The sequence below is a fragment of the Cydia strobilella genome, chromosome 2 (genome assembly GCF_947568885.1).
Source record: "Cydia strobilella chromosome 2, ilCydStro3.1, whole genome shotgun sequence".
In the NCBI taxonomy this organism is placed as follows: domain Eukaryota; kingdom Metazoa; phylum Arthropoda; class Insecta; order Lepidoptera; family Tortricidae; genus Cydia; species Cydia strobilella.
Window position 1 is genome coordinate 30,247,752 of NC_086042.1, and position 20,472 is coordinate 30,268,223.

General features: G+C 39.4%; 1 protein-coding gene across 2 annotated transcripts in view; it reads right to left on the minus strand.

Annotated features, from left to right (window-relative positions):
* LOC134754994 (homeobox protein orthopedia-like) overlaps positions 1 to 20,472 on the minus strand; it is a 67,048-nt gene that overhangs the window by 34,285 nt on the left and 12,291 nt on the right. The window contains exons 2-4 of one of the 2 annotated variants that reach the window (XM_063691477.1): positions 20,234 to 20,344; positions 18,834 to 18,933; positions 18,187 to 18,304 (exon numbers count right to left, since the gene is read on the minus strand). In XM_063691477.1, the coding sequence (XP_063547547.1) occupies positions 18,187 to 18,304; positions 18,834 to 18,933; positions 20,234 to 20,344 (329 nt within the window). Of the gene's footprint in view, positions 1 to 18,186; positions 18,305 to 18,594; positions 18,802 to 18,833; positions 18,934 to 20,233; positions 20,345 to 20,472 lie in introns of those variants that run through there. The other variant, XM_063691484.1, reaches the window with a different exon arrangement.

Genomic DNA, 20,472 nt, shown 5'->3' on the forward strand with positions numbered 1-20,472 from the left:
AGAAAAGTCTGTAACGATTTTGATAGCACTCGCAGTGCAAGTGTTATTTTAAAATATAACGTATAAATGACACTTGCACTGCGTATGCTATCAAAATCATTGCACTTTTCTTGGTCTAACTCTAACTGATATGAAAAATTTTAGGTTAAAATTTTCTCAAAAAATTTGCGCATTGTTAGAAACGTAGTGTTCAAATCTGAAACATGGTCAAGGCAGATCAGGTAAGAAGAGAAAAGTAACAAAACACTCAAAATATTGCAACGCAGCGTCTTATTACGTACTAGCGACCCGCCCTGGCTTTGCACGGGTTACACAAAACCTTTACAAATTACACACTAAAACCTTCCTCAAGAATTACTCTATTGATAGGTGAAAACCGCATCAAAATCCGTTGCGTAGTTTTAAAGATCTAAGCATACATAGGGACAGACAGCGGAAAGCGACTATGTTTTTTGATGATGATCCTTCTGGTCGATTTCGACCATGGCAACCACTTCGACTCCTAGTAACTAAGAGCTATCTTGTCTACATACATACACTTCGACCCATAGGGATCTTTTGTGCAGATACCCCTTAGGAAAGATCCATCCGCTACTCAAGAGCTTTTCCCACCATCTCCATAAGCCGGATGATGGACCTCATGGGTAGCGTTTTGAATTCCTTTGGTTCCAGATAGCCTGTTCCAAAGTCCTTCATTCTTTGTCTGGCGAGGGCGTAGTAACTAAGAGCTAATTGTTACTGTTAGCACGGCGCTCGTGCGCCCGAATATGGCTGACGTAGCCGGTCTTCGAGGCGAACCTCCGCGCACATTGAGAGCACGTGAGGACACCAGCCGCATAGTGGTAGTTGATGGAAGCAGGCTGGCGTGCTTTCAGCTCGTCGCATTTAGCGTCCAGGTCAACTACGTTGCTCCTCGAAATCGCGCACTTTGTCCTGCACCAGCCTGCGCCACTCAGGATGGTGAGCTGCCAAACCTTCCCACTGAGAGGACTCGAAGTTGCACCTTTTCATGTGTCGTTTCTGAACATCTCTCATTCATTCGTTCATTCGTTCTGCGACGCATTATAACATCCTAAACTAACTTCCATATCTACAACCCAAACCACTTTCTTTTTACGCCCTAACGCGCCATAAACACTTTTCTCAATAAAAGATAATGTTCCAAAAAGCGGGACCCTACGTGATTCGCCTTTGGCAATAAAAGCGTATTGCGGATCAGGAGTTAATTCCGACTCTAATAAAGGGTCAGGGTTCGTTCCCGGGGGACGCCATGAATACTTAAAGATTCTTTCATACTGTGTTAGCTTTTTAATATGGGGCTAGACAGATTAGACGGGCTTTTCGCCGCGGGCGATGTGATTAGCGCGTTTTAAAGCTTGTAATGAAGGAACGCGGATGCAGCAAATAACCACATGTGAGATGTGGTATACAATTCTATGAGTGCATATGTAATCCAGTAAAATAAATATATGTGGTATCCATACTAATATTATAAATGCGAAAGTCTGTCTGTCTGTCTGTCTTTCTGTCTGTGTGTTCCCTCTTCACGCTTAAACCGCTGAATCGATTTAGATGAAATTTGGCATACAGATAGGTTTAGTCCCTGAGAAGGACATAGAATAGTTTTTATCTCGAAAATCATCCCTTAAGAAAGTAAAAAGCGGGGTGAAATAGAGATAATAAATGAAGTGCCTGCTAATTTGTGTGAATAATATGCTCAAATTGAATGTTTGTTATGAGAATTTTTCCAGGCGCTATAATTACTGTAGCTGCTGTTACTAAGTCCACGCAGACGAAGTCGCGGGCAAAAGCTAGTTTTCTATAAAAAGGGACCTTATTGTCGATGGAGCTTACGCCATTATAAATGATGCTCCGATATAAATACAATGGTGCGCGACGCTGTGCGGCGTAAGCGCCATCGACAATAAGGTCCCTGTTCATAGAAAATGCCCCATATGTTCACGTGACACTGATCAAGACTGCGGGAAAATGTTGCTAAGATCAAATGATACCATGAAGTAGCTAGATGCTAGATGTAAACACCGTGTTTTTATTGAATTCCCTTCGGGGTATGGTTAAGTATGTTTAAGAAAACTAAATGGCATAGTTAATATTAAAAATATATATATATATACGACTGGTCTGGCCTAGTGGGTAGTGACCTTGCCTGTGAAGCCGATGGTCCTGGGTTCGAATCCCGGTAAGGGCATTTATTTGTGTGATGAACACAGATATTTATTCCTGAGTCATGGATGTTTTCTATGTATTGTATTTGTATAAGTATTATATATATCGTTGTCTGAGTACCCACAACACAAGCTTTCTTGAGCTTACCGTGGGACTTAGCCAATTTGTGTAAGAATGTCCCTATAATATTTATTTATTTATTTATATATTCATTTGTTCTGTTCAAAATGAGAAGTCATGAATTTTTTATTAAATTGTTAACTGTTTTCCATTTCCCAATGCCATATTCGGTTATAATGCGTGGCGTGGCAAAACTGAGAATCTATTCCATTATAATTTTTCCTTAACCGCGACTATCAATACCTTAAAGTAATTACCAACCAGCCAACTCTTAAAATCCCTGACCATGACCCCTAACATCACTTTAATAAGGTCGATAATTAGTCAGCTGTGTGTCCCTGACCCCTCTGACGCACCCTCGGGCCACCTTGCTTCGTTTAACTCGCACCTTGGACCCCACCCGTGATTGCTGACTGATACTCATATTGCCCATGTCATTAACTGGATGTGTTGAGTAATTACTATATAAACCCCTAACCTAGGTGGAACACGTTTTAATAAATTTGACTGTTTTGCGTTTTGAGTGACATCAGATATCGCTCAAAACGTTTTATAATCAGGCACCAAAATCATGTTTAAGTTAATTATTAAAAAACATCTGAATTCAATAGTTATTATCGGCATTTTGGGCTTGCTTGCTTTTTACATCAAACATACATGTTTCTTATGCTATGAAATTGACAGTGAACTAACACATAGAACGCATATTGATGATAAAGTTTGTAATAGATTAATAATATATAATATAATAATATAAGCCTTTTATTCAGACATTTTTTTTTTACAAATTGAGAATTTAAATATTATTTTACACAACTTATCCAAGTATATAATTTAACATAATATTAATGTTTCAGACAACATCGGTTTCGGTTTGGTCTGTATGCCGTTTGGCAAAGGCCTCTTCCATCCCTTTCCATTTTTCCCTGTCTCTCGCCAGTCTGGTCCAATGTCTCCCTGCGAATTTTACAATTTCGTCTTCCCATCTCATTATTGGTGGTCCTTGTTTTCTTTTTCTATCTTTCAGGATCAATAGATTAGCATCGGCCAATTAATCATTGTTGAAACTAAAGCCTCTAGTTAACCTAAAAACTTTAAAAACTGTTATAATGCCTATGTTTAAAGTGTACTAACTTATGCGATTACCACCTGGGGAAATGCAGTAGATGTAAACCGGATACTGATTCTACAAAAACGCTCGATTAGAATGCGGGGTAAAGGATGACTCACGTTAGACCGGGCTGTGTCCGGGCCGGAGCTTCCGGCGCTTCGTTTTCTATGGAAGGCATCACGTGATCACCTGTCATGTCATAGAAAAGTATTTTATATATTTTTTTCTGAGGAGATATCTAAAGAGTTGAGTGTACCGTATCTTAATAAACTGATGAAAATACCCCAATTAAAACAAAACATTCACGGTAAGGTACCCGCGATCGCCCGCAGCAAGTGTCAGCCATGGTCACCCATGGTATAATAATATACTCCGCCTGGTACTCTCTTCCGAGACTCGCTAACCACGTGACTGACACAAGCCTACGTCATCATGAACCTGTGAACACCATGATGACGTGGCAGTCACGTGGTTCGCGGGTCTCGGAAGAAAGTACCAGGCGGAGTATATTATTGTACCATGGTGTCAGCGAATTTTCCAAAGTTCACACACTCCATTGTAGGAGCGCCAGCGACAAGACGCATGTCATCTGGATGATGTAATTTGTTAAAAAATAAATTCCATTAAATTAAATAGAAAATAACATTTATAGTAGGTACTTATTAGACACGATTTTATCCACGGTAAAGTTATGATTATTTTAATAGAAGAATCTTCACTGATAGGGAACTTGAAAGCCAATGTCACCTAAGATTACCTACACATAAATGTACTACCGACTTCGTAAGCATGTAATGCTTTTCTTCCGTGTCTTGACAAAGCTTTGTTCCCTCAAAGATGCCCCCCGCCAGTGTCCGTCCCCGCGCCCTCCCCCGCCCCGCGCGATGACAAACAAATTATTATTGCGGTAAGTTATGGCGCGATAAATCTCCGCCTGCTAATGCCCCTAATGTGTAGGGATGTGCCTGGCTTTCTAATGTATCGATGTTTTGTTTAAATTTGGTTGGACGGTAAAATAAGTGCGAATAGCGAATTTATCTACCAATAAATCGTTGGATAAAATTGTAGTTATGTCGAGATAAAATAAGAGATGCAGTAGCTTATACACAATTGGTTATATCATTGCAATTGGTAAACTATGTATGTATGTGTTTTATAATCATCCTCCTTGTGTTTAAATTAAATGGAATAAAACTGTGGTCTATTAGCTGTGACAGTGTGTTTTAAAAATTGTTTTCATGTCTTTATAGTTTGTTAGCAGGCCTCCATAGGTTACGGTAACCGCTTACTACTAGTCTGGCCACAGTTATAGAACTATAAAAAAATGTAACGACGTGTAGTGTGTTTATATATTTATACATGTTTCTACATTACCTATTATTAAAACATAAGTTAGCGAAAGACGGTAGGCCGTTAGTGTTAACAAACAATGAGCTACTTATAGTACAGAATAAAAATATGTTAACAATTTATAACAACTCGCACAAAACAACAAACAATTGATATTTCCAATACACAGAAAAAGGGAAATTGCATCTAATTAACAATCAACCCAAAATGCAGCAGAATGCCAGATATTTTCACTTTATTTGTCCTACGTAGTCAACAACAGCAAAAAGTCCAACCAGAGTTAAAACGAAACCTGTCTGTTCAGCAGTCCATTACAACTACTAGGCGCATGCAAGTGTGCTAATTATTAATGAGTATAAAAAGATTTCCCTGTTGCTATCGCGGCTAATAATGGGAATGAGGGAGGAAATAGAATAGGACATTCACGGGGTTTTAAACGGTTTTCGCTGTTTTCTTTAGTGGCCTATCCAAATTGGATTTAATATTGCATGGTGACGGATTTATTTGCGAGTTGATATTTTTTTTAGTTTGGTTTTTATTTCGTGCTTGCAAGCACTGTTCTGCAAGTGTTATGTGAGTAGGTAAGTACTCACATAACACACAAAGTAATATGTACTGTCTAAAGGGCAGCAAAAGCAGCAAAGAACTTATATAAGATAAGTAAAGACTTATATTGACCGGGATATAGACCGTGATTACCTATTATTGAACGTGATTGGACAGACCAACGAGTGTGAACGCGACCGGACCAACAAGTGTGAATGCGACCGTTGGTAACGTTGAAAGTGAAGAGAATGAGGGTAGACAGAGCGCTGTCTACACAACTTTGACACCCACCGGCTATCTTCAGTCACCCGTGAACATGATGCATGTAACTGCGTCGAAATATCGGGAGCTCACAAATAATACAAAAGGTAATCACGGTCTATATCCCGGTCAATATACCTATAAGTCTAGTGAAACTAACCGTGAATCATTCAAAACTTCTTAGAATGTAAAGTCTAAGAAAAACGTACCTCGGATTTATATTTATTTATTATATTTTTATTCATTTTCATTTTTAGTTTTAATCCTGCGTCGAATGATGGCAGTAAATTTACTATGACTAATTTTTTTTTACTATTCCATTAAGCCTCTATACACACTATTCTCTTTGGAAGCAGTTAGTCAGCAAGGAAGGAGGTACTCTAACTATCTTTAGACTAATTGTTTTTTTATTACTATCTCCCGCCTGTGACTTCTTCCGCATAGAAATTGTTACAACTTTAAAACCTAATTTTCGCCCCCTTAACGCCTCTTGCACCATTCCACTAACCCGGGGTTAATCCGTTAAACCGTTAACCCAGTGTCAAACTGATTATACTGATTACCATGGTAACTGCAGGTTTAACCGGTTAACCCCGGGTTAGTGGGATGGTGCAAGTGGCGCTTAGGGTTATAGTTGTAGGGTTTAGGGTTGTAAGGTTTGTATGGGCTATGCATTGTATGTTAGTAATTCAAATTTTTATATTATCCTCTAGCCGGCCACAGATCAAAAATTGCCAAGACAAATGAAATTTTGATTTATCAAAATAAAGATTCAAAATAGAATGGAATGGCCTTTTTATAGGCCTTTGGGCAGCTCGATGATAATTCTGTATGCTTGAAGTTTATGTTGGTTGTGCAATTTGCATGATGTTACTTAGGCATGCTATGTTCAAATTATTATTTATCATTTATTGCAGACAACATTGGTCCATAATGTCCATATACATATAACAATTACAATTAGAATTAAATTAAAATTACGATAAAGTTTGATAAAATTAATAATAAATAAATAAATAATCAAAACATGCTTATTTTGTGGTTGTGGGATTGAAAGTATCTACCCGATTGTTTGTTAGTTTTTAAGGGGCCTTTCATTATTAAATGAGTACAATATTTATTGTCTTTGTTTTAAAAAAAATACCACTTTAAAATGGCAATAAAATTTCGTGTATAAATAAATCGATAAAGTAAACAATCGATAAAGTGTCCCATCCCTGCGCCATACATCTCTTTAATAATGAAAGGCTTTGGTAAACAGGGCTCGACTTCTATTTCGCACTTATTTTATTTTTATTTCACGTAGTTGTGAATTTTTGATCGCGGCTCGGCGGCAAAAAGTCATCGCGAATTCCGACATGTTCGTGAAAACATTGGGAAACTATTTTTAAACGGATATTTAAAACGAAGGCTCAATATACGATATCTGATGGTAGATTTGGGGTGCGATTTCACAAAAAAAGCTTAATTAATATAGTTAGACCAAGCTAACTCTGCAGCAATCAATAAAAAGTAGTTTTTGAAAATCTGTATGTGACAACGTACACTACCTACCTTAGAGGATATAACCAACCAGAGTAGCCATTAACAGGCTTTACCCTCTGTCGAAAATAGTCGGAAAATGGTCATTACACAATGTATGGACTGACGTTTATCTGACATGGCTATTTTTACGTTACGTGTACATTTGACGTTCCCCTCCCCCGCAAAAATCGGCAGACTTTTTTGTAGGTACAGAAAATTACAGACAAGGCGTCTTCGTTTGGTTATATCCTCTAAGCTACCTACAGAAAAAGTATTAAATAGTCTTGATACTTGTGAATTATTCTACCATTAGCCTAATTGTGAAAATCAGGCATCTACATTTAGCTCATAAAAATTCGGTACACAAATATGAAGTTTATATAAGATTAGTAATATGCCTAGATACCTATTAGGTGTGGCCAATTTTCTGTGAAATTAAAACATTATATTTTCTAAACGTGGTGCTTGTATTAAGATGTTACATTCTAAATAACTGCCATTAACATGTCTTTGTTATATTATGGCAATATTGGCAATGTTTCCTTTCTAAGAAACGTTGCCATATATGTTTTTAGGGTTCCGTACCTAAAGGGTAAAAACGGGACCCTATTACTAAGACTCCACTGTCCGTCTGTCCGTCTGTCTGTCACCAGGCTGTACCTCATGAACCGTGATAGCTAGACAGTTGAAATTTTCACAGATGATGTATTTCTGTTGCCGCTATAACAACAAATACTAAAAACAGAATAAAATAAATATTTAAGTGGGGCTCCCATACAACAAACGTGATTTTTTTTGCCGTTTTCTACGTAATGGTACGGAACCCTTCGTGCGCGAGTCCAACTCGCACTTGGCCGGTTTTTTATTTTTAATGGTTGTCATATTATTGCGCTGCAGTTAATAGCTTGGTCTAACTCTACCTAAGGATATGAAATGAAATGAAATGAAATGAAATGAAAAATGCTTTATTGCCACAAAAAAGTAGGTACAGAATATAAACTAACCTAATTTAAATAAACTATTCTAATAATATTAAATATACCTTATAAATCTTTAATATATGTATTTTTCTAAATAATGTGGCAAACGGTTTTGGCGTCAGCATGATGCTGAAAATGCCCGCCCATATGGGTGACACTTCAGCGCTGTTTTTCAGCCAGAACCAGATTCCCTACGCACCTCCACAATTAATTAATTATATATATTCTACAATAGTGAGTACTAATACCATGTACTTATATGTTATGTAGGAATTGCATTGTAATCACCCAAGTACTAGTAGGTAGGTACCTAGTTAATTCTCCTTTGGAAAAGTAGCTTTGATAACTCAATAACTAAACTTAGCAGACGCGGCCTCTGTAGTACATATATATAACTTAGTAGGTAAGTAGTTTTTATTGTTCTCAACCTTATGGCACAGGGCGGACAAGCTATACATCAAAAATCACTCGCGTTTCTATGTGTGAACGGCACGTCCGTACACGCCTCATGCGTTATAGTACTCATAGTCAGGGACCGGCCCGCTATCCCTTATCGGAGTTTTATAAGGGTATTGCATAAGGCTTAACTCACCATACCCTTTGCCAGACGAAACCCTTTGTTTTGATTTTAAAAACCCTTATATAAAGCTACCACATTTGAGTAATCGGTAGCCCAAATACCCTTACAAAACCCTTATCATCCGCTCACCAACACCTTGCATATTGCTTATAAGGGTTAGCCTTATAAAGGGCTTCCCTTTTAGCATATAAGCGTGCTAATTTAAGTCGTCTACCTTGTTCATAAAGCTCACATAACTCACATTACTTCGAATCCGAGCGATCGTCGGCGGCGACGGCGGCGTTCTTTGACTAGGCACGTATTTTCTTTCCTTTTCATACACTTCCGTAGATATATACTAATCCTGTCTCTTTCACGCAAAGGGAAACCTTTATAAAAAGCGCTTAAAGATAAGGGTAACTCTTATTAAGAGCTAGCCTTATTTTTGGTTAGCTTTTCGGTAAGGGTTAGTCAAAGGTAAGGGTATGAATGGGCTTGCAGTTCAAAAGGGAAAGCCTTTCAATGTGTTAGCCGTGTTTAAGGGACGCCCATTGAAAGGGTTTTTATCGCGGAAAGGGTTGTCCGGTCCCTGCTCATAGTGTGAGTACGTTGCTTAAAAATAGTACTGAAAGCATGTCAGAAGTCCGCCAGATTTCTGTCGCGGGGCGAGGTAATTTGAGTCGGGGCGGGGCGGTGCGTGGCCGTTCTGTATGATAATACTATTACTTATCCTGTGCTTATGGTTGAAATAAGTCAGGCAAAACAAATGGAACACTAGCGATGCCAGTTTTCCCGGAACGGCGGGGCAGCGTTCTCAGCGGTGTTTGTCCGGCGTATTTATATTATACGGTTGCGAGCAAACATGCCTCGCAAATACAGCCCACATCGCGGCCATTCGTGCCGTTACTTGTAATTCTTGTAAAGTTGTATCCAGATCTAAAGCGAGGTTTAGACTAGCGAGAACTTGCATGCAATTTACATTGCTGACTACTAAGGTAAACTGCATTCAAAAGTTTGATCAGATACCGCAATGTAATGAGAATTGCATGCAAGTTCTTGATAGTCTAAACCTCGTGTAAAGTCTGTATCTTTACGTTAAATCAAAGATAGATATAACTCCGTAGTAGACGAATACAGTCTAAGGAAAAAATGTGCTTCGAAAATCAAGAAAATTTGATTCTCGTTCAGAGGGCGCTACTAGTTTTGGCCTACGGTCGTATAGATGGCGTTGACGGTTTCGTTTGTTATTTAACAATTTTAACGCATATCAGTAAAAGAACATGGGTCAAAATCATAAAAATAATTAATGCAAATAAAAAAAAAATCATTTATCTATATTTAAATACATTCTATCGTATTTTTATAAATCTTCATTTTTAGTTTTAAAGTGTGTCGACAGATGGCAGTGAATTTACTGGGGTTACAAAATTTACTATGACAGTACCGCTCTAGTATAAGTTACTCTATGGTTAAATAAATGTAAATAATGTGTTTTTACATTTTCGGGTACTTGAATCATTTACTAGTTAACTAACTAAATAGAAAACTGCCTGTATCTGTTCCTTCATCGTTCTGGCTTTTACCTGTTACATTTCATCGTGTAATGTTTTTATCTAACCTCAAATAGCTAAATCTTCTTCTTCTTCTTTGTCCGTCCCTGCTCCCGTTATCTGGGGTCGGGTCTCCTCACATTTTTGCGCCAGGCCCGTCGGTCCTGGATTGTCGGTTTTGGCAATTGGGTTTTCTTGAGGTCTCTCTCTATGTTAGACCACCAGGTCAATGGCGGGCGGCCGATACCTTTCTTACGTTCTGGTAAGTTTAGAGCGATTTTTACCACAAAAAATAGCTAAATATTCGATTTCTTTTAGGTTCTTTATTAGGGCGAAGTAATAGCAAATATTACAAAACTAATTAACAAAATAGCACCATTACAGCAGCTTCGTTGTTATGTTGAGTAAGTAATATATCTTGGTAAGACTTCTGTAAGTTTTGGCACAACGAGTTAAATTAATTGACTTGAAGAATGACCTTGCCCAATAAAATATCTAATTGTGATTTGTTTACATTCTTTTAAATACCTAAAGATACAGATTATAGCGAATGTTATGTTTAATGTAGATTGCGTGCTTTTACGAGCCTTGCATGAGTAGCGCTAGTTTGGCGCGCAATCTGAAGCAAACATGCATGCGCACTCGCGGTACCTATAGTGTGTATGGCCAGAAACATTCGAAGGCAGGGTTGAAAAGACGAGAAGCAGAGGAAAGCCTAGAATTACATACATACATACATATATAGGTAATCACTCCTATTTCTTGGAGGGGTAGGTAGAGATCACGGATTTCCACTTGCTACGATCCTGGCATACCTCTTTCGCTTCCTTCACTGTCATAACATTCCTCATACACGCTCGCCGGTTTAGGGTGCTCTTGACCTGGCCTTTCTTCAGGATTTCCCCGATCTGATCAGAGAAAGTCCGCCGAGGTCTGCCCCTTCCAACTCCCGTTTCTACCTCTCCCTTATACACTCTCTTTGTTAGCCTTCTTTCACTCATTCTTTCCACGTGTCCAAACCATCTCAACATACCTATATCAATTTTTGTCACTACATTTTCGTTCAGTCCACACTTTTCCCTTATCACACTGTTCCTAATTCTACCTTGTAATCTCACACCACACACACTTCTCAACGCTCTCATTTCCACTGCATTCACTTGGCTCTGATGCCTCTTCTGCCATACCCAACTTTCGCTACCATACATAAGTGTAGGCACCAGCACCCCTCTATGCACAGCCAAATGCGTCGTAGGTATAATCAATAAGGAAATCAAGTCTGGCCTATGAAAGAGAGGATTGGCCATTACTCCACCGATAAGAGCTCTTAAGTTATGATGATGATGTTATAGAATAAAATGAGTCTTTTAACACGATAGTACCATGTAAGTAGTCCATCGCTACACGTTTCGCGCGCCCCCGCGAGATTCCTGCGCGCGCGCCGCGCCGCCGCCGCACCGTGCGTTGTTTGAGCGACGTTTTTTTAGTTTCTACCTAGTCGCTCTGAGCTGAGGCACGTTTCGTGGGATTATACTAAAAACTCAGTTGTGGAAGCACTGAGCTATACTTATTATATTGAGGAAAAGGTTTTCCTTAGAATCAAAGATTTATATGATAAAACATGATAAATGTGTTTAAAATTATTAGATATTTGTTCTCATTCCTACTAAATAAGGTGGTAATTCGTAGGAAAAATCTCGAAATAACTTACATGCGTTTGCTGATATTAATAACAGGTTATAAATTAGATCTGGATTAGTTGATGGATCTGATCTCTCAGTGTCAAAAGTGACATTTGTTGAAGAAATGTCAGCCTCTCCTCTTGGACCCTGAAAATGACAATAACCTCTTGGTTATTGTCAATTTCAGTGTTGACACGCGGTCATAATGAATAAGCATGTAGATAATCAAACATTTAACATATTAAGTAGTCAACGGGTAAATAATACCTACCTACCTACCTACCTACCTACCTACCTAATACCTACCTACCTACACACCTATACCTACTACAAAATAATTAAGTATAGTCTGTTCGCTTTTCTAGTAAATCTATGGCGAACTTGATCTTATAAATCGGACCGGCTTATAATTGGCATACCTACAAACTGCAGTTACCCAAAACTTAATTTAGGTACAGTCGCCATCAGATATATCGGAGCGGTCAAGGCTCTCACAAATATCTGAACACGCCTCTATTGTCAAGGCGTTAGAGTGCGTGTTCAGATATTGTGAACACCTTGGCCGCGCCGATATATCTGATGGCGACTGTAAATAAAAGTATCGTAGAAAGTTTACAAATACTGAAGCGGGTTCGATTCCCGGTAAGGGCACATTATATTTGTTCCTGAGTTTTGGATGTTTTCTATGTATTAAAGTATTGATCTATTTATTTCGGACCCGGGTATGTCCTTAATTGGACCCGGGTATGTCCTTAAACTGCGTCCGGACCTGGATATGTCCTTAAACTACGTCCAAAAGAGAGGTATGGGCACTGTGAATGACATCTCGCTTTGTGTGGTAGGGCACAGGACAGCGGATGTCATTCCAGATCTAGAGCAGAGCCCAACTGGGGAAGTACCTCCACCTTACAGAAAACCGCAGCCAAATAACACTAGACCCTACTCATAGTGTTGTGTTCCTGCCGGTAAGTAAGGTTGCCAGAGCTCAACGAGGGAGAGGAGTGTTAGGGTCGGCAACGCGCGTGTAATATCTCCGGTGTTGCAGGCGTCCATAGGCTACGGTAACTGCTTACCATCAGGCGGGCCGTATGCTTGATTGCCACCGACGTGGTATAAAAAAAAATATCTAGTACCCACAACACAAGTTTTATTGAGCTTACTGTGGAGCTAGGTCGATTTGTGTATTTCTTAATTTATATTTATTTCCCAGTCTAAGAGACGTCCGGTCGGAAGGCCTAGGTACCGGTGGATCGATGAGGTCCAGAAAGACCTATGTGACATCCAAGCGGCTGAATGGCGTCGGATCGCACAGGACAGGAACGAATGGCGAAATCTAATGTTGGAGGCCAAGCAAGATCCACTTCGGGTCGCTGAGCCAGTGAAGTAAGTAAGTATATTTATTTACTGAGAACTGAGATGAGTACATGTGATACAAGTTGTTTAAGAATGACAAGAATGCTGTAGGTATATTTACAAAACTAAAAGTTAAGGAATCCGATTTGCATCTATAGTAGTAGTCAGTAAGTAGTAGGTGTGAATGAAGTTGGTCGTTAACATAACATAACTGAATCAGTAAAATGGTCAACACGGTACAGAGGCTAATAGCATTTAACGATTCTCCGGCAATTGTCACGGATGATGAAGGGACACACGGACCCCACCGACAGCGATTATTTACGTAAAAATTTACGAGCACAAGGGGTCCCTTTGTTTGACATAATTATTGAAAGTCATAATATTTAGATCAGAACGGTTTCACTCACTTGTATTTTTAGCATAGCGTAGCGTCGCGCGCAACGAGCGACGAGGCGGGCGGCGCGGGCAGTGCACGACGTACAACCGCCGCGGACACTCGTGCCTGAGGAAGGATTCCCAAAGAATCCGAAACATGTCGCCAAAAGCGACTAAGAATACAAGTGAGTGAAACCGTTCTGATCTAAATATTTTGAAATATGTCTCACGATAGTTTAAGTTCGATGAAAGTCATAATGTAATGAATGTCATATTATCATTAGTCATTATTCTGAAACCGTTAACTTTTCAGGATTTTCCTCAGGTTATACTATAGATAAGTTTGGTTAGGTTAGGTTTGTTTTATGGCAATCCTGAAAAGTTACGCGTTTCTGGGAAAAACCAAATTATGACTAACGAAAATGTGGACAAACAATACATTATGACAAAACTATGGGAAACAATAGAGACCCACAAGCACAAACACACTGGGGGAATCAGAAGAGTGTCGGGTTACGTGACGCAATTTTTTAACACTTCTGATAAAGCTAAGAAGCCGATTGGCATGATAACGTTTGATAAAAGCTTTAAATTCAACGGTATAGGTAATGACAGATTTCTGCACGTTACTAAGGTATACGATAGCATAATGTATGTCGTATGGACGCGTCACGCTCACGTCCCCGACAACGTAGATCTTCTTGTGGAATGACAGACAAGAATTTTAATTACTTATCGTAACAAAAAAACGTACTTAGAAAGTACAGTGTTCTAGAGCAGAAACGTTTCATTTTGCACACTTTTGAGAACTACAACGCACCCCACCCACCTAAACAACTTTCAGAGCATGAGAAGTGAAAATATTCTTTAAAACGCCTTTAAAACACACATCAATTCAATCAATTTATCAACTACCAGCCTCTCCACATAGTTGCTCTTAAACCGACCCGCCAGTGTGACTCGAGTGTTAACGAAATACAAATATTAGCCACCAAACGACACAAATTACGCCTAATTCCTAACGCAAAGCATCTTAAACACAAACTAAGTGCTACTACAAGCTGAATAGTAGCTGCTAAGCTGTATAAGTTACTAATACAGCTTTATTACGGCGCTAAAAAGGATCGACGACAATAAGGATTTGCAAACAAATCATTATTGTAGCAATAAAACTGGGCTTTTCTATTACATTTTAATGGCAGGTACTAATCTAAAGGTTATTGTAGTAACTCGAGTATATAAAGCAAGAACAAGCGATCGATCGATTGAAATGCACAATATTTAAAGCTTGTTAGGGTTCCGTACCCAAAGGGTAAAAACGGGACCCTATTACCATAGAGTAACTTATACTAGAGCGGTACTGTCATAGTAAATTTTGTAACCCCAGTAAATTCACTGCCATCTGTCGACACACTTTAAAACTAAAAATAAATATTTATAAAAATACGATAAAATGTATTTAAATATGGATAAATGATTTTTTTATTTGCATTAATTATTTTTATGATTTTGACCCATGTTCTTTCACTGATATGCGTTAAAATTGTTAAATAACAAACGAAACCGTCAACGCCCTCTATACGAGTGTAGGCCAAAACTAGTGGCGCCCTCTGATCGAGAGTCAAATTTTCGTGATTTTCGAGGCACGTTTTTTCCTGTATCTTTTTTCCTTTTGACTGTATCCATCTATTACGGAGTTATATCTATCTTTGCTATTACTAAGACTCCGCTGTCCGTCTGTCTGTCACCAGGCTGTATTTCATGAACCGTGATAGCTAGACAGTTGAAATTTTCACAGACGATATATTTCTGTTGCCGCTATAACAACAAATACTAAAAAGTAACCCTCGGTGGGCGAGTCCGAGTCGCACTTAGCCGGTTTTTATTGTTATATATGCGACCCAAAATACCAAAACAATACAAGCCTTAAAGTCTCATTAAATACGTCCAATAAAATCCAGATAGGGTGTAAATACGTGTAATATATATAGGTATATTATACGAATAGCGTGTAAAACGATTGATAAAGTCGTAGACTCACTTTTATGGGCGTTTGAAGGCGAAGATGGTGCGATAACTATAAACTAAGATGGTTCGGTATTATGGCGGTCTTTAGCTCCCTGGCGCTTTGTAGCAATAAATAACCAAGGAACACAAGAAATTATACTGATAAAACTCTGGAAAAAGTACTTATGCGAAAGTAAGAAAAGACCAAGCCGTTGCTTGAACAAAATGTAGGCTTTACAGAGCTTGTATTCGGACCTTAAAGAGTTAAAGGCGTGGTTTTAAGTGATCTGCTGATCTGATAACTGTTTTATAGTAAAAACTGTATTTGCTTGTAAGTTTGGCTGCAGCATATGATGATTTTGGTTCTCTGACCATGACTTTTAGTTATGAAGATCGTCTAGTAATAATTCCACTATAAATAATATATAATTTAATTGACATCCAAAAAATAATTTTAATGTAACAATACTAATTAATATGATAAGGCTCACAATTGTAAAATTAATTGACATATTTGTACACAACCCAAAACTTTAAAATAATGTAATCTATCTCATGTAATTAAATGTAATTAAAATAATGTAATCTATCTCATGTAATTAAATGTAATTAAAATAATGTAATCTATCTCATGTAATTAAATGTAATTAAATTAAATTTTTGACGTGTAATATGTAACAATATTATTAATAAATGAGTATGAGTATGAGTATGAGTATGAGTATGAGTATAACAAACCACCATCAGGCGATTCGTCTGATCGTTTTTCACAGACGCAATTAACACTGTGTTCAACATCACTTTTAATTTAATTTATTAATTTTCACTTATTTTATTCTTGTGCGAGTGACTAAAAAATATGGTTGTAAAGTCGGTTTACGGACGATAATTTTGCGTGATAACGTCATAAGAAAACATTGATAAAAAATTCATACTTTTATTTATGATTTGTATGGAATTATTATCACTGAATTATCATTATTTTGTATACGTAACGTTACCATGGAGATCTGTCCACAACGTTACCATGAAGATCTGTCCACAACGTGACACTTTTTCGTGCATGCTACCGGTGTTCATCGATTTATAAGTCGTTATCACGTCAAAATACGTGAGTTAAACCGTAAAATTAGTTACGGCCATTCCCTGAGCCAGAAGGCGAAAAATCTCCTTATATGATCATGTTTTTCTAAGAGACGTTGATATTCGTAGACGTGGAAAAAATATATGTAGTTCTTGACACGAATTATGACACTTCGCTCGATACAATTAATTCCCAAAGTAACCTCTAACTTGGACTTTTAATCAAATTTCAATAATTACTTGGTTATTTATTATGTGACACTATAAACAAAAAAAAAAGGAAAAACAATCTTAACTTAAATAGTTATTTGACAGCTTTCGAATTTTTTCACTTCTATACCATCCATCATCTACCATGAGCGGCGTTCAGTATGATGTCTGTATCTTCCCACTTCAACTTTGTAATTTTATTTATGTAAGTACGAACAGTTTAACTGACCTTAAGTCCAAAATATCAAAGTAGGTAGGCTTTACCTCTTCAAAACTGTCTCAAATACGTTTTTATTATGCATATGCATATCTGTATTCCTCGTCTAAGGACAGTGTTTGGGCACGCCAGGCTGTAGGTGGAAGGTCGGCAGGTACGCGCAACGCGCTCACCGTGAAATGTATCGGAGACGTGCAACTTTTGCCCCAGACGTGCGAAGTGCCCAAGGGCATTCTCGGACCACTTTTTTTCCTTAGGTTTATTTTATCCGTTTTGACGGATGTAAACTGTAACGGTTATAGCGTGTTTGTTTTGGTTTCTATTTTTATTTTAAGGCACCTTTCATCTCTGTTTTTATAAATCTGATCTATGAAATATCCATCACATATTGTAAAAAAAAGTTAACTGCATTGCCACAAAAATCTTGATTGTAATATCGTTTAATATTAAAGTATACCAACTCAATAAGATGTGAAACTTAGTAACACTGGATCAAACAGAAATTTAATAAACAGATAATATCGCGGTATTCCATCTATGTGTGACTGAGACCTAAAAAACATTGGATAAACTTTGGTTCTCTTTACAATGTTAGGCGCATGGCCGACTGCATCTGATTCGCACGTCGCCCCGATGTCTGAGCGAGACAACGCTATGCGCGTATAGCGACATCCCGGATGCAGTGTTCCATGCGCCTTATACTTGTGGCTGAGGATGTGAGGATAGTATTGACAAGAGTTTGTTATGACTCAGTATCTCTGGAGTGCCTCAGGACAACAATATTGCATTAACTAATGACGGGACACTGACAATACCGATTGTCCAATGTGTGGCGAAGAGAAAGATACAGTAATACACGGTATGTGTGAATGTCACACCCGCGCCAGAAATAGAATGAAGGACTTCGGAGCAGGCTAAGACTCCATCATCCGACATATGGCGATGGTCGAAAAAGCTTTTGAGTAGGCACAAGGTAGCTCTTCAGGGGGCGATTACACAAAAGATTCCGACGGGTCGAAATGTATCCACAAACCCTCCCGAAATCATACTATTGACTGAATGACTGACCTGTACTCGGCTCTCCGTGAGACCGATGCGCATGGCGATCTCCTCGCGCATGAAGATGTCGGGGTAGTGCGTCTTGGAGAAACACCGCTCCAGCTCATTCAGTTGCGCCGGCGTGAACCTGCAAGCACGGCTTGTTAAATAATATTGCTGAAGGTTTATCGGGATAGTATTCATTTAATACAGGATGGATAAATGGGGCAGTGAAGGCAGCTATCAGATTTTTGCTGCTGCATCAAAGTGGTCTTAAGAGACCTTTAACGCCTTTTTAATTAGAAATGATTGGCATTTACAGATTATACAGAAAATAATCTTCTGGGTGGGTTCTTTTAATTCGAGGTCTTAGTCTCTTAATTCAGGGCTTCACAAGAGTTCTTGGGCCGGCGTGTAGCACCGGTAGCACGGATATACCTTCTCCGATGCCTCTTCTGCTTAGCGGGCTTGTCGCTGTCGGAGGCCGATAAAGGCATGCTGACGGGCACCGTGGCCATGTGCTGCTGCTGGAGCCACCTGGAACAGACCCTCACTCATCTGGTCCGGTGCCTCTTCTGCTTGGCGGGCTTATCGCTGTCGGAGGCCGATGAAGGCATGCTGACGGGCACCGTGGCCATGTACTACCAGTGGTCCTCCTGGAACAGACCCTCACTCACCTGGTCCGGTGCCTCTTCTGCTTTGCGGGCTTGTCGCTGTCGGAGGCCGATGAAGGCATGCTGACGGGCACCGTGGCCATGTGCTGCTGGTGGATGCCACCTAGAACGGACATATAGTTTAGGTTTTAGCATAATATTAGGGACTTGATTATCTATCCAGTATGGATGAACAGCGCACATGCTGGTGCCGTGGATGTGCAGCTGAACGAAACCATGCGGCTCATTACTGGTTGCCTCAAACCCACCCCAACTTTCTGGCTCCCTGCTCTTAGCGCCATAGAACCACCACACTTGCGGCGAAAAAAGTGTCACCTCCGAGAGGCAATAAAAACCAAATACCAACCCACGCTGCCTATCCACAAAGACCTCAGTGATTTCGGAGCGAAACGACTCAAGTCCCGTAACCCGCCAGCTCTTGGTATGGTGCATGTTGACAACGAGTGGGATATACATGATTCATGGATGGCTGAGTGGAATGCCCAACAATCCAATGGTGAGCAACTTTTCACATTCAACCCAAATAGACGCCCACCTGGCTTCGACAAACCGCGCCGAGTATGGAGTCAACTAAACCGCATTCGAACAGGCGTTGGAAACTGTGCTTACCACTGGCATAAATGGGGCTGGTGTGACTCCCCTCAGTGCATGTGTGGTGACCCCGAGCAGACGGTCAAACACATTGTTCTGGAATGCCCTCTCACCAAATTCAAGGGACGGATTGAAGACCTCGCGAACCTCAGTGAAAGGGCCATCGAGTATTTGAAGAGTGCAAACCTCAATATTTAGATTAGTATTTAATTTAAATCCAGTAACTGTAATGCCATACGATAAATAAATAAATAAATAAATAAATAAATCTATAAAACGCTATTACAAATCCAATGCATGTCGTGGCTTACAGGTGAGGCTACACATGTTGTTTATTATTGACAGAAGATTCCACTATTGTAATATTTAGCACACACAAGAAACTCCATGTTAGAGCAGCAAGTGTGCGTAAAAGTGGCCAATAGCCATGTGTTTTCAATCATCACAGTTCCACACTGTTGCTTTAGTAAAGTGCTAATCTGCGGATCCATGATTGCTCACTGCTCATATGAAAGGATTGCTTGGCTTAGGAGCTTTGGTTGGCTTTAATTAGAGAGTATTTCTGCCTTTGCGCTTTCCGCTGCTGTGGCCGCATCAGCAAATACTACAATGACATGCTGGGTTTTTTTGTCAATTTTGGGGACGGCAATGAGGCCAGATTATGGCGTATGTATTGCGTTGCTAGCAGTCCATAGTTAGATAATATATTCATTAGGCGCAATCGAACATATCGTGCTGCCCGTTATCCACTGCTGCTCTAATACTATGCGGCTTCTTTAACTCATCGTATTAAAGAAGCGATGGATGAGTACCTTGCAGATCGGGGCGTATGTTCGCGAGGTGCAGTCGGGCGCCGAGCGCATGGTGCCGCTCGAGGCCCGGCTTTAGATCGTGCTTCTCTTCCTGGCACGGCTCTTTGTGACCTGGACAAAATAACGTCTAATAAATGTGGTATTTTCTATAAAAAGGGACCTTATTGTCGATAGCGCTTGCACCATTATAAAGGATGCTCCGATATAAATACAATGCCGCGCGACGTTGTGCGGCGTAA